This window comes from Aulonocara stuartgranti (genome assembly GCF_965226115.1).
Source record: "Aulonocara stuartgranti genome assembly, chromosome: 5".
Lineage (NCBI taxonomy): Eukaryota > Metazoa > Chordata > Actinopteri > Cichliformes > Cichlidae > Aulonocara > Aulonocara stuartgranti.
This window is the reverse complement of record NC_138943.1, coordinates 26,172,289-26,186,930: the sequence shown is the minus strand read 5'-3', so window position 1 is coordinate 26,186,930 and position 14,642 is coordinate 26,172,289. Positions and strand designations below refer to the sequence as shown.

Genomic DNA, 14,642 nt, shown 5'->3' with positions numbered 1-14,642 from the left:
TACAGTTGGTCTCACTGGGTAAACACTTGCTGGTTTTTTTCTTTGGTGCAGAACATTATCATACAAAGCAAAACTTTAGGGTCTAGACGTAGGTGTAGGAAACAGTGAATCTAACAGACTCCACAGGATGTCATGAAGGGGATTACAGTGTATTGGACATTGTGATTCTATTTAAAGGAATGTAAGCCTATATAGATACCCCAGCCTTCTGTCTGTCACTTGTTACTATGCTAGTCTTTTGCTTTGTCAAAATCAGGACAAACATCTGTCCTGACAAAATTGCGGCTTCTATTCAATCACTGCATTTCAAATGTATTATACTATTTATGATTATAGTGTTATGCCACCTGGGTCTGGAAAACAGCTCGACATCAGATTTAATCCTGAATATTTTACTGTAAAACACACACACACACACACACACACACACACACACACACACACACACACACCTGAGTATATGTCAAATATATAGTCAAATATAGGAAAGGGCCTTGTCTGAATATTGACCACCTACAGCCCTGCTTGTGTGTACTGTGTGTATTTGCTCTATGCCACAGGCTGATGTGGAGGCATTAATCTAATCTGGGGGTTTAATCAGGTCCAGACTAGATTTGTGTAATTCTGGAGATTAGAGGCCCGTTTGTGTGCGGTAACCCCAGGTATTACCGCCTCATCCCTGCCATGCTGTGCAACTCTGATAAGAGTGAGAAGAGGCCTTGAGGCAAGACCCTATAAACGGAGCTCCACACCAAGTGCCGGAGCGAGACAACAACAGACGTTTGGAAGAGCTGAAGCGCTTCGGTAGTGATTTGACATTTAGCCTTGGCGTGCTCTTTCTGGAACTTTCTGGCTTAAATTATGGCTATGTCAACCATAGATAGAAAGTTTCAAATTTTAAATGGAAAAAAAACGTGTTTTAATTGTGTGTTTGTATCTCTAGCTTATAATGAAAAAGATCCCTATGCAGTAACACATATGCAACCACTTTATCTGCAAGAAAAACTATAAAGAACAAACATGTTTTACTTAAAAACATTTTTATGTATGAAAAAGCTACTCCTGATCACAGTTAGCAACTTAGCCTGCTATGAAAGCCCTAATCACCTCTGCACCACGGTCTGCTGAGCTGTAAAGTGGACTCAACTACATGTGCTGCAGACTCTGCTTACTCCTGCTGACTCTTGTAATTACTAGAGTAAGAGCGCATCCTACTGGACAAACTATGTCATAACATAGTTTTTGAGATAAGAGGTGAAATGTCTTTAATAAACTCAAAAAAGTTGAGTTTTTTCTTTTCAAGCTCTTTCTAATCTACTTAAATAACGATGACCAGGACGAGAACCTACACAGACATATGCCATGACACAATTACCCTAAATATCTTTGGAATATGCCATCCATTCATTCAACTTAGGGCAGTGGAGAGGACAGGTCACCAGCCCATCACAGAGCTAACCTGGAGAAACTGACTGTTTAGTTAAGGTTTATGTGACCGATAAAACTATGGCCACCATAGCTCAGTCTATTATTCTGGGAGTGTGGGAGGAAACCAGAGCAATCGCAGGGTTATGATGTTTTTCAGGAGTGTGTCCCGATTGATTTACGTATGAATTTTTAAACAATTTCCTTTATGTTACTGCACACAAAACTATCACTGGTAGTGCAATGAACTTGTGAATTTGGTTTATGGTCACGAGGTTTAATTAGTTCATGTTTATTTCTGAGAAATTTTGCTTTTCTTCCTGTAATTTTGCCATTGTGGTATACAACAATACCCAGGAGTCATAGGCTCTGCTGTGAATTTAACACTCTCTGTTCCAGACAATAACAAAATGTGTCAACACAACCAAAACCATATCTGAGACAACAAAGTAAACTGATTTATGCTTTTTCTATTCTGCAACCTTCTCCAGCTGGCAGAGGTACTTAAACAATGAGAAAACTGTGTTACAGTGAGCACCCTGCCATCCTTACCCTCTTCTGAGAGCTGGTTATCTTTGGTTTCCTGTTCCATCTGCTGGCACCAGCCTTCCATGCGTCCCGTCTCGGCCTGCAGTAGCTTCAAGAACCACTGGCCATCCCTCCGACACAGCGTTCCCCCTCCTCCGCTCTGAGGGACACTGCTGTTATTCCCGCTGTCCAGCCAGGGGTCTGGCGGTGGAAGAGAAGAGGGGTCCAACGCTGGGTCCAGACTTTCCGAAAAAGAGGAAGAGCTGCTTCTTGTGGTGGAGCGGTTGAGAATCTGCCTGGGAGGTGGAGGTGAAGAGGTGGGGTCGGCGCTGTCTAAAGAGTCTCGTCCAGGAGGGGAGCTCATGGACTGACTGGCACAATTGACCATGACTTTCTTCTCAGTGGGTTTGGCATTAATTACATGGGAGATGATAGAGATGTCCTGCGTGTCTGAGTCTGTTTCGTGCTTTGAGGCCATGCTGCTGGAGTGACTGAGCCTGAAAAAAAGTATTTGACACTGTGATAAATTTGCCTTTTTTCATAATTAGAAGAACATTGTGACATTTTATGTGCACAGCATTAACAAAGAAAACCTGTTTACTCCTTACTGGAACAAACAGGTCTTTCTTAGTTTAAACAGTGAGCCAATTCCACTGGTTAATGTAGACATTATAAATACAGAGGATATAATGGAGTCTGGGCCTTGCATACATTATGATGCACTCAGACCAGCATCAAATGATTTGTGAGGATTGGAACTCTAGCTTCTTGTTTTTCTAAGGCTGATTAGATATGATGGATGCAATGACTGAGCATTACTGTTATCAGTCAGAAAATGAACATAAGGAGGTTTGCGTTCAGTCAAATAATGAAACATAAAGAAGAGGGAGAAAAAAAAAAACCCTGAAGAATGACAGAATCATTGCACCAAAACTGACATAACAGAGTCACATAGCACAATACCAGCAAAATACAAACAGGTCACAGAATGTACTGCACCAAACAAATGAATCTTAACCACACATTAAACAGAGACATATTTAAAGTTTCCCGCGGTGCGTAGCCAAAACTAGCTGCCAGAGACAGACGTGCATTTGCCCTGTTCTCTGTTATCTTGATTATATTCAAGCACTTTGCAAAAGACTGTAAGGAGACAAGAAAGCAGACAGTCACTTACTATACAAGATGCCTGATTGTATACACGCCTAATAAATGCGTAAAACACTCAATCTGCACTTTCCAGACTGTCTGCAGCACTTGAATATAATCTGTAGAAAAAGTGTGAGTCATCACCCTGTGGCAAGTTTAAATTGTGTGCACATTTCACATTTAACTGCATTATGCATGTTCACAGTCCAACACTTCAAGACTATTTTCACATTTACTTGCTACAAGTTGAGTTCAAAAGACAGACTTTAGCAAACTAAGATAATTTGGGTCTGCTGCACAATTATCACTCACAGAAAGTAATGAATGAGGAGCCTTACAACCAGCAATTAAACTTTTCAATTACGACAAAAAATAGCTTCATATTTGACAATTTGAATTCAATGTAGGAGGCTTTTAAGAATTTCTAGGTGAGTAATTAATCCCCCCCATTACATTACACATGATTAATATTTTTGTTTATTTGAACATGCCCGGGGGGGATCTTTGAGTAGTTAATATTCATTATAGGAATATGGTTCAATGTTGAAAACACAACACACAAAGACAATGAGGGTGTTTTAACATCTACAAAGCTCCTGGAAAGGGAAAGAACAGTCAGAGGAGTATGTGTGGCTATAATATAAATTCCTCACGTTGTTAAAAGGACAGGAAGAGGACTTACTGCCACCCGTCCTCCACCTGTACTCCAATTGATTGAAATCTGGTCAGGGGAGGAGTCTCTTCTCGTGCAACTTCCTGAATACAGTCCACCTGAAAAGTAAGGAACAATGACACAAACAAAAATATAGTCAAATGTTTTGTCAAAACTACGATCACGAATCAATTAATATGGCACCGAGCAATGGCTACTAGCTGGCATTCCAGAGTGACAAAACAAAACACTAGTGGAAAAACTGAAAAGAAAAAAAAACCTGTATAATTTATGCTTGGTTTCAATACAATGTCGAAACCAAAGGTTGTTCTAAATGAGTCACTGAGAGCCGGATCTGGAAAATGGATAAAATATTTCCGCTTCAGAACAGAAAGTGAGAAGAAGGTGAAGCAAAAATATGTGGTTTGGCTTCAATACCACAGAAAAAAAAATAAATAAATAAAAAGATTGCTCTCGCCAGGTGTAATGAGAGGGCGAGAGTCACAGTAATGACACCTTTAACTTCCAGGCATACTTTTAGGTTTGATGGGAAACACTTAGACAGAGATCATGAACAAAATTAGCTTTTTCCTGGATTCAAGCTCAGCAGGCAAAACGAGTTACACTTCAGTCAAGGATGTGACTATTGGCACCGCTCTGTGTTAGATGTGTAGTTAACGTCTGATTTCTACACAACTGTGCAACAGTGGTACAGCCACCCCTGTCGTACCTGTATGCCAATGGAGGAAAGTTTCCGCCTGGGCACCGGGACTACTAGGGGCTCCTCTGCTGCAAGATTTCCTTTATTAAATCCCGATTTTAGGGGTTCGTGCTGGACTACAGAGTCACTTGTCTCAGTGGAAGCATTTGCAGTAGCGGGGGCAATTGGTTCTCTCGGGGTAGCAATAGGAGTGGGGATGATGTGCGGAGGGCGGGGAATGCCCCGGGCCAGGCTGTTGGCACGGGTGCTGTCAAGGCTGTCAGAAGAATTGCTTTGAGCGTGGCTAGATTGGCTGTTGACCTCTGACCTCCTGTCCTGCTGGTCCAAGTAGTTGTCCTGGGCCGATTCTGTGCTGCTCTGCACGGTCACTGAGATGTAGGGCTTGGAGGTTGTACGGGGTGGCACTGGTGGAGGAGCTGCTTTCTTACAGGTGGTTATGCACGAGGAGACTGAAGGAGAAAAGAGCAGAGAGGGAGAAATTAGAAGAGAAGGATTATAAATAAGAGTTTCAGTGAACTGGCCAGTGACTTCTAGGGATTGTGAACACAAAACAAGGAGGAATCAATGATAATAAAATGCACAAGTAGAACTGCAAACAGCTTACTGCATTACCCATTTGTTTATCAGGGTAGTTCTAAGAACTCGCTAATCACTTTTCTCAACATGTCCAAAGCAAAACTCTTCAGCTGCATATAAACACACAGAGACACTGTTGCATGAAAGCTGGAGCTACAGCTGAACTGGGGAAGCATCCCATTAAGTGGAAAATCTAATCAGGCAGAAAATTGAACAAACTTATCATCCCATAAAGGTTGCTAAATTAAATCACACACACCCCGTGTGCTTCAAAGACTCAATCACAAGACAGGTGATGAAATCAGTAAACCAATTGCTGGCCACTTGACACTCAAAGCCAAATATGGTAGAACAGCTGAGGGAGATAGATTTATCTGCAGTGCTCACTAATGACAGTCCAAAAATGCCCTCCAGTCATAAAAGATAACGCAGAGAGAATGTATGCACAAAAGAGGGAGAAAACCACTCAAATAAAATCTGTGTAGTAAGAGATAACATGCAATTAACATTTTTACAACACCTTTACAAGTAAAATATTCTCTCTTTCCACCAGCTTTAATAGTGCATTTATGCTTGTTGTTACAGCATGTTGAGTAATAAATGTCAATTTGGCAAGACACAAAAAAAGCAAGCAGCTGGGCTTTTCAAACATGGGATACATAAGCTTTTTGCAGTGACCCTGACACAGGTCACTTTTAATGTTCTGTCAGATACATCAGTGACAGTGGTGGAGAGCACCATTGCACTCGTGAGAAAATACTTTTTGCACCTATATTAATGAAAACTGTAAGCATTAACTCATTAAGTGTAACTATACATGTTAATATCGATCTCAGTAACTAAATCAATGTAAGCGTGTGTGTGCTGCATGTGACACAGTAGCTCCCTCCGCACCTCACACTCTGACTGAGCGAGTTAGATTGCCGTGGCGAAAAGTAACCAGAGTGCCCAGTCAGACGCTCATCTAGGCCGACGCGTTCAGATGCCATCAGATCAATGGAAAGACGCGCTCATCTGAAAGGGGCTCGCGTCTGTACGCTTTGACATGTTCAATGCTGCACCAACAAAACAAATATGCTAGCTGTGTGTTAATACTCCACCGCGTCGCAATGCTCCAGTTTCATGGTCACATGGCAGCGTACCATATACAGGGGTTAAAATTCTCAAGCCAAGCTCCTTATACTGGTAACAGTTTGTGTTAGTTTACATGAAATCCACACAACATGAGACCATCACGCAATATAAAAAGCAGATTTTCCAGCTCATACCAACGTCTGCCCTCTGCCTATTAGACCACAATGATTCAATGCTAGCATGGCCATTCATTCAGTTTTCTTTATAGCTTTCATTTCCCTCTGATCTATATTAGTAAAATCAGAAGAAGAATTTGTGATATAAATCTTTTTAAGAATAGAACATTTGGCCATTCTGGAGCTGCGTATAATCCAGTCATCAATCACAAGCTATATAGATGTTCAGTCAGGCTACAGATTCCCATTAAGATCATGTAAACACACTCACAGGCTTCTATAGTTAGTTTAAACACAAGGACTCTGTAGAAGAGACCACTATTCCCCTCATGCTACACACACAGTAATGGCAGAGTGCGATGGAGTACCACTAAAAATGTCTAATCTAAACAGGGAATGTTACTGTAGCACTGTAAACCCTTTGGTTGCTGTGTAATCCCTCAAATAGATGATTTATTTGACATCACATGAGGAAAAACAGAGGAATGAGGAAAAAACCACGGAAGAGAGTTGGCACTGAGAAGAGCCTTTGAAGTTGAGAGAAGAAACTTACCTTTTAAAGCCTGAACCATGAAATAATTGCCAGAAAATTCAATTTTTTTTAAATGAGACTGTTTACTTTATTTTACGTTCTGATAAAATAAAATAAAGTAAATATTTGCATATATGAGTTTTAATTGTATCAGATTTGTTAAAAGCACACTGATGATGTGAAAGTCTCAAAAAGTCACAAAAACTCATGCATTAGATATAATATATAACGCCTTAATATAAATTTAAACTTGGCCTATTTAACATCATAGTCAGGCTTAGCTTCACTACCACTTAATCAAAGTGTAAAACGTGGCACAACAGCAGGACATGATCACAGATTCATATAGTCACGTGCTAAATTTTACATTTTAGATTAGAAGAAACAACACAACAGCATCTGGTGAACTCCATTCAACATTTTTTATGCTTCATCAGGTTTCACTGAAAGCTGCGGTCAAAATTCCAAGAAGGGTTTTTAAAAAGCCCTGCAGCAAACATGTGAGCTGCTCTGAATCACTAACAAAAGGGTCATTTGTTCACTCTGCTCCTTATCTTTACCTCCAAACACTCACATACACACACTCACAGCTCATCTGACCTTGTACATATTATTGAGTCAGTTTAATCTGATAAAGTGCGAGTCAATTTTGTCAATTTGCTGTCAGTTACCAGCCTGAAGTACTGGACTGTCACTAGATCTAAGGTCCTTCTGGCAGTCCAAGATGTATGAATACAGAGAGTTCTTTTTCCAATCTAAAAACAGTGCTGTTACTTTATTTAATAGCACAAAAAAGTCTGTATGGAGTAATTCAGGACTGTGAAGATAAACGTCTGGAAAAATCGAAACTACAATACTTCCTACTGACAGACTAATACCTGTCAACAGCCAAGAAGTCTCGCTTGTGACTGCTGCCCTTTGTCCCCGCTGTGACACTAAACAGCGATGCACTCAAGATGACATTCCAGAGAAGCCTGAACAATGACAGCATTAATAAACACGTCACTATCCACCAAGAATGACCAACATCCTCGCTGATACAGCTGAAAAGTCCACGTTTCCTCTCCTTTTTCTAACGCGAGTTAGACACTAGGCAGAGCACAGCGTGTGATGTGGTGCGCTGGCACTACTAATGCATCCCAGCGTGCGGGGTAACTGTCACCGTGACGAGGTGTTAGAGGGCATAGATAGTGTGCATGTCTGTCTTTGGACACCTGCCCCGCAGATCTCCAAGTGTCACATCACGCTTTCGTCATCTGACCAGAATTCACCCTCTTAACTCTTAATGCCGCCGAATCTGCTTTACTCACGTAACTGTCATAACTGACATCTGCCTCTGAGATTAGTCAGGAGATAAATCAGCAGAGCTGCGCACAACAAACGGGACACTCAAATACAATCAGTATGTTGTCGAATAAATAACATTAATTCCAAAGACTGTATATTTTAGATGGGCAGTGGGTAGGAAGGCCTTGTGTCGAACCTTGTGTCTACTTGACAAACTGTCAAACATTTTTTCCCGTGTCTTTTTGAGCACCGTCGCTGGCACAGTGTTCCCACGAGACTGCAGATTCCTCCACATACAGATTAGCAATGGCATCCATAACCACACGAGTGACACAACCGGTTTTTAACAAGTCTAGAGTTTACCCACACAATCCACTGTTGTTCATACAGCTTAATGAGCAAAGTGTAAAAAGTCAACTGTATGATAGCACAGAAAACAGATGTAGAAAGCCTGTTGCTAGGGCTGCTCGATTATGGCAAAAATGATAATCACGATTATTTTCACTGAAATTGAGATCACGATTATTTGACGATATTTATTTAACCCTTTAAGACCTACTATAGAACCAAGTCCACCAGAGCTTATATTATTTTTTTACATGCTGTAGTGCCATTTGTGGGAGCATTTCAAGTTGCTATACATCAATACAACTGTTATAGCCCATATTTTAATAATATGTATGCATTAAGTGCATAGTAATTACATAAATTGCAAAAAAGTGCAATAAACTACAAAAAAAAAATTGAAAATCACTTTTGTTTTGTTTACATATATTTCTACTTGGAGAAATTTAAGAGGCTTATCCCTCAAAACTTTAAATACAATAAAGTTGCAAAAAATAGTTTCCCACCACAGGAAATTTATTTTGAGTGTCTTCATAGTTTTATTTTGGAGATACAGCAATTTTTATATACTGCAGGAAAAACAAAAAACAATCCTATGATGCAAATTTGCAAAGAAAACAGCATGTGCATCATTTTCACTGTGGGAAGTGTTACGAACAGCTGATAGGAACGGCAAAGCGTGTTTCTGGAATATTATGTTTTTGTTCCTGCAAGCGCTTTTTATGCAATTTTTGCAAAGCTATATGTGGAACAAAACCGTGACCGAGGACAAGCTGATGGCATCAGATGTAAGTACAACTCCTCCGGTTTCATATGCAAAACAAATTATTGCGCTAGCTTACACGGTTCAGGTTCTACAGGGATTTAAAAATAGTTACGCAAAACGGAGCGTGCTGCTCTGACCGGCTTTAAAGGGTTAACAATGACTTTAAAAAAATAATATAAAATAGTGTGCAACACCACTGAAGTTTTTTTTTTTTAAACTCTTTTCAACCAACGGCAGTCACTCTCCTCTCCAAATAACTATAGCTTTCCGAGCTTCCCTCGGGTCCTCTTAATCAGCGGTCTCCACCCTTTTTTGCGCCACGGACCGGTTTATGCCCGACAATATTTTCACGGACCGGCCTTTAAGGTGTCGCGGATAAATGAGGGAGGGGCTAATAATCGGCTCAGTCATTTTTAATGATCGTTGAAAGCCCAGATCGTAATCGTGATTAAAATTCGATTAATTGAGCAGCCCTACCTGTTGCTATCAGAAAGAGTGCAGTGCAGAAACGCATTAACAACAGAGGAACAGCAAGTAGCACATTCTCTCATCAGACTGTCTCCTGTACTTGCTTAGGTTAAAGATTTCAGCCACACAGGCATACACAGCTGTGGAAACAGAAACATCTTATTTTAAAATCGTATAACAAAAGTGCAGCCAGCTCTTTCTAACCCTAAGCTTTTGTTCAGAACTGCAGAAAAGAGCTACAAAACAGACATGAAGCCAAAAAACTGCTGCCTTTTAGTTACACAAAATAACCCTCAACAGGGATGCACTGAATTAAAAACATATAGCTGGTCTTTGGAGTAAAAAAATTAACAAAGGAGAGAGAGAAAAAAAGTAGATTGCTGAAAAAACGTTTTGATATCTAGATTTTTTTAGATAATTTCAGCATTATGGTTGAAAGCAACATGCTGCATCAATTGTTGTTGGTGTTAAAAAAAAATTAGATTAATCTTCAATTGAGACACAATAGCGGTGTGGGAAATAATTATTTCATCTGCTGCTCAATTTGTAGGTTTGCTCACTTACAATGAGGTTAACAGTCTCTATTAGTTATGGCAGTTTTCTCAACCACCAGTGTGGTGAAGTTATCCTGTACCCTTAAGAGAAAAATAGCTCTAAACGATGTTTCCATCTCCCTGCTTGACTGCGGGGATGGTGTTCGTTGGATCGCACTCAGCATTTCTTTTCCTTCAAACACGACGGGTCAAGTTGGTGCCAAAGAGCTCGATTTTAGTTTCATCTGACCACAGCACTTTCTGCCAAATTTTCACTGAATTATTTAGATGTTCACTGTCAAACTTCTTGAGCAGGAGAAACTTATAGTACTACATTCCTATGTAGTATAGTGCGTTAGCGATGGTGTTCTTGGTGACTGAGGTCCTAACTATCTTCAGATCACTAACAAGCTCCTCTCATGTGTTTTTTGGCTGATCCACCATCTTTCTCATAATCATCTTCACCCTACGAGGAAAAATTTTGCATGATTGTGACCGATTTTATATTTCTTCCAGTTCTGAATAATCGCACGAGCAGTTGTCACGTTCTCATCATTGTTGATGGTCTTGCATTCCCATGACATACTCTGACACCTCTTTAGTCTTTCCCACTTTGGCGGAAAGGTTGGAATGGAAGAAATTGATTCTGTTGACAGAAGTGCTTTGTACACAAAACAAGTTGAGATTAGTAGTATCTGTAATATACTGTAAATTGTTTGTCACGTGAGCATATAGAGAAATTTTGGGAGCCAGAATTGTGGCTGCGTTGTAGGCGAACAAATACTTGTTTCATTCAACATGTTTGTAACTTTTATTTGATGTGTTTTTTTTCTGGATTTTTGGTTGATATTCTGTCTCTCTCCTTTAAAAATAAAACTACCATAAAAATTAGAGACTGCTCCTTTCTTTGGAAGCGAGCTAACTTACAAATTCAGTACTGGATCAAATAATTATTTCCCCCACTGTATGGATAAGAATTTCTGTAAAAAGTAGGGCTCTGCCGCACAAGACACTGGCCTGTGAAGGAAATTTCTATTGCATCAGCAGAATGAGGCAGCCTTGTTACATTACCTTTCAGAAGGCTTTATTCTTTCCGTCCTTATCTGAGGCATGAAGATCAAGTATTACTCTGGAGTGCGTAAGCTTGAAGAATCTGTCTCGATCTATAACTAGGAGCCAGTAAATTTAGAGCATAGGTTATCTGAGTCATGCTGTGAACACAGATATGCTGAAGAATGATTTAAGCTGGTGTTTTTAATGTTTGGTTTTTATGCTACCTTCAGAGATAAACCTTTGCAGGTGGTTTGTGTGCTTTGACATTTATTTATTTATTTATTTAAAAGCACCTGGTTGCCCATTTTCAGCTTGATGTAGCTTGAGGACCACCTCTTTGGTGGTCTCAGTCAGTATTGTCCTGTTTTCATGTTTCATCCAAAAAAATTATTTCAACCAGTTTTCAGTATGATTGAAATTTAATTGACAGAGAACAAATTGGGATCAATAGAAAGACCAGGATGTCATCTTGACAGTAAAGTAGGACTCGTATAGATTGCATTCATGGTGCTTGATGTAGAGGTCTTAGACTCATATCCCTAACAGAGGACAAAAAAAAGAATTGCTGAGGTTTTAGGAGGATATAAATCAGTTTTAAAAACCATCCCAATTTATTAAACCTTAACTAAAGAATAAAGAATAAATCCCAAACTGAGAGAAAAGAAAAATGGGACATGTGCTACAGGACAAACAGCAATCTCCTTTCTCTAAATAGCTTTTTACTATTTGGTAGTTCCCACAAAGCTACCACTGTTTGAAGGGCATTTACCAACATCGGGTTTGGAACATTTGATCAATTCGTTTTAGAAGCTTGAGTGAGTTAAAGTTCCCCCTCAGGGAGAATATTGCAATAGTAATTAAATAATTAAGCACACAACAAGGTAAAAACCAAAGCCTTAAGATACCAGCACACCAGCTATAATCCAGCATATAATCCATCATGTTAAAGGGTACACAATTTTACTAAAGAAGACACTAATCTTCATCCCAAAATGCTTATTTAATAAACCAGGACACAACCACATTCTCAATAAAGACTGGAAAGACTGAACATAGTGGATGACAGCTCCAGCTCAGCCGAAACCAATATAAACACTGGATCAGTAACAACAACTGGTTCAAGTGACACTGATGGTTCAGAAACAGCATGAGGTGAACTGTGATGCTGGGTTTATCAGCAAAGTATGGATTATGTACAGTTTAATCCATTAACATCACAAGAAACACACAACACTGCCTGTAACCATGACCACCACTCCCTTGTCATCGAAACCATCATCAGGACACAGACAGATTTTTCACAGTTACAAAACTGCAGAACCTTAAATGTAACCTGAAAAGGGCTCTAAACCAACATTTGGGCGAATATTGGGGCAGCCCTTAAATAATCCCCCTGTGCAGGCCAATTTTAATGAAGACAAGTGAATACATTTAGCCGTCCACTTAGACTTATGCTCAGAAACACCAGCACAAACTATCAACGGGAATGCTCAATTATCGTCCTAACACCACAAAGCATACGTCCGTTTCCGTGGGCAACAGCTAAACGTCATCCTGTCACCGAACAAGCCGGGACACCAAACTTGAGCTTAATTGATGATAACGTGTAAACAGTAAGCTGAGAACGGTTAGTTTACTTACCCTGTTCTCACAGCGCAGTCAAAAACACACACGAAGTGTCTTGAGTAAAGACTTAGATTGTTTCAATGACAGCTGTCGACACGCACTACCTGTCACGCCTGTGGAAACGAAAAGCCGGGTTTTGTTGCCTTTTGTTTGGAGCGTCTCTCTGAGCTCCAGGGAGGCGTGGTGGCAGCTCTACTTGATGCCTTCAGGAGCACCTCGGACATTCTATCACCACCGTCAGAAGACCAAAAGCTTTTTTCTTTTCCTTTCTCTCCCCCCATTTTTAAATGCTAATAATAGCATCGGCAAGGTCCTACAACTTTTAAAAATTATTTTATTTTATTTTATTTTTTAAAATTCAGACATAAAAAAATACAGTAAGGATAACAACAACTGAAATAAAATTAGATCTAAAATGAAATTTTCTTTTTCTAACTGTAAAGTTTTGCAAGATCACAGGCTTGCTGCCAATGAAAGTGTTAGTTTTAATTCTGTTCCACTGCTCTAAAATGCAATTCTAGACACTTTTGGACATTAAATATACTTTACACAACCATATTCATAATGCCTTAAATTTTGCACAAGTAAATTAAGTATTAGTATAACTGCAACAAAGACCCTTTTAAGAAAAATATCTGATTGCTTCTTATACAACAAAAAAAGCAACTCTATCTGATGTCTACACTCTAAACTCTGATAATCAGAAATTAAATTGGATTTAATTTCTCAAATGTAATTTTAATTTTTGTAAGTTTTAATGCAATATTTTTTGAAAAACAAAACAATAGACAAGCTAATTTTTCCTATTGTGTTTATGCACAAGTAAACACGTTTAATTAAAAAAACAAAAAACAAATCCTTGGTTAAAATATGTAGACTGAAGCTACAGAATAATCCCCAAGTAGCACTGAAAAGTTTCATTACCATGAAGGCAGCATGTGGTCTGTGACTTACACACTGTGTGAAGAGCGCCACAAAGTGGATGTTTTTTTTGTTTGTTCGTTTGTTTGTTTTTTAATAGTAACCCATAGCCTAGGAATATGCATCAGGGGCCACTGAGATGTCAACAACCAGTAAAACATTCCGGTGAAATTAAAAGTTAGGTTAGCAAACAAACTGCTCACTGTCTTCTTGTGCTACCATGTCCTGTAATCACAAGTTACACAGTAATGTATACTTAGAGTATGATTTTAATCTAGTCTCTGTCCAGCAGTTTGACAACTTTATATTTGTACTGATAAACATTTTATTTATTTATTTTTCTTTGTAGTTCATGAAGTGGTAAATGGATAGAATGATTTTAGGGGGGAAAGGGGTTGGTTTCACGTTGTTACCTGTGCGTGGGGGTAGGATGTGTGGTCTGTCTGTCCCAAAACGCTGAAGAAAAATTGCAAGTTGTTTCTCCTTTGGTTCTTTGTCCAAGCCTGTGGCTCTCAGGTAAGAGCCAAACTGTTCTTTCCATGTCTTCCATTGTCCAGAAAGTTCGTCTAGCATGGGCAAAAAAGGCTGCATTTGAGCTGCATGTAACGCTGCGTGCATGCTGGAGGATCAGTTGCCCGCCAAAGACCAAGGTTATAATGAACATTCAAACTACTACCATGGAAAACACAAAGCAAAGCAAAGAATTTGGGCTCATGTGATTGTGTCACACTTGAAAAGGAGTGAAAGAAAATGGTTTTATCAGTTTGGGAACACATTACTGTGCTTTGTGGCAATGACTCTTCCTATATT

At 39.5% G+C, this 14,642-nt stretch overlaps 1 protein-coding gene across 7 annotated transcripts in view; it reads right to left on the bottom strand.

The window, feature by feature from the left end:
* dlgap4b (discs, large homolog-associated protein 4b) overlaps nucleotides 1–14,642 on the bottom strand; it is a 146,565-nt gene that overhangs the window by 6,972 nt on the left and 124,951 nt on the right. For 6 of the 7 annotated variants that reach the window (XR_014276933.1, XM_082534347.1, XM_082534348.1 and 3 more), the window contains 4 exons: nucleotides 14,246–14,398; nucleotides 4,485–4,924; nucleotides 3,785–3,873; nucleotides 1,978–2,450 (listed from right to left, as the gene is read on the bottom strand). Coding sequence is in view for 6 of the 7 variants with exons in the window: in XM_082534347.1 (XP_082390473.1) it covers nucleotides 1,978–2,450; nucleotides 3,785–3,873; nucleotides 4,485–4,924; nucleotides 14,246–14,398 (1,155 nt within the window). In the remaining variant the exon portion in view is untranslated. The remainder of the gene's footprint in view (nucleotides 1–1,977; nucleotides 2,451–3,784; nucleotides 3,874–4,484; nucleotides 4,925–14,245; nucleotides 14,399–14,642) is intronic. The other variant, XM_082534350.1, reaches the window with a different exon arrangement.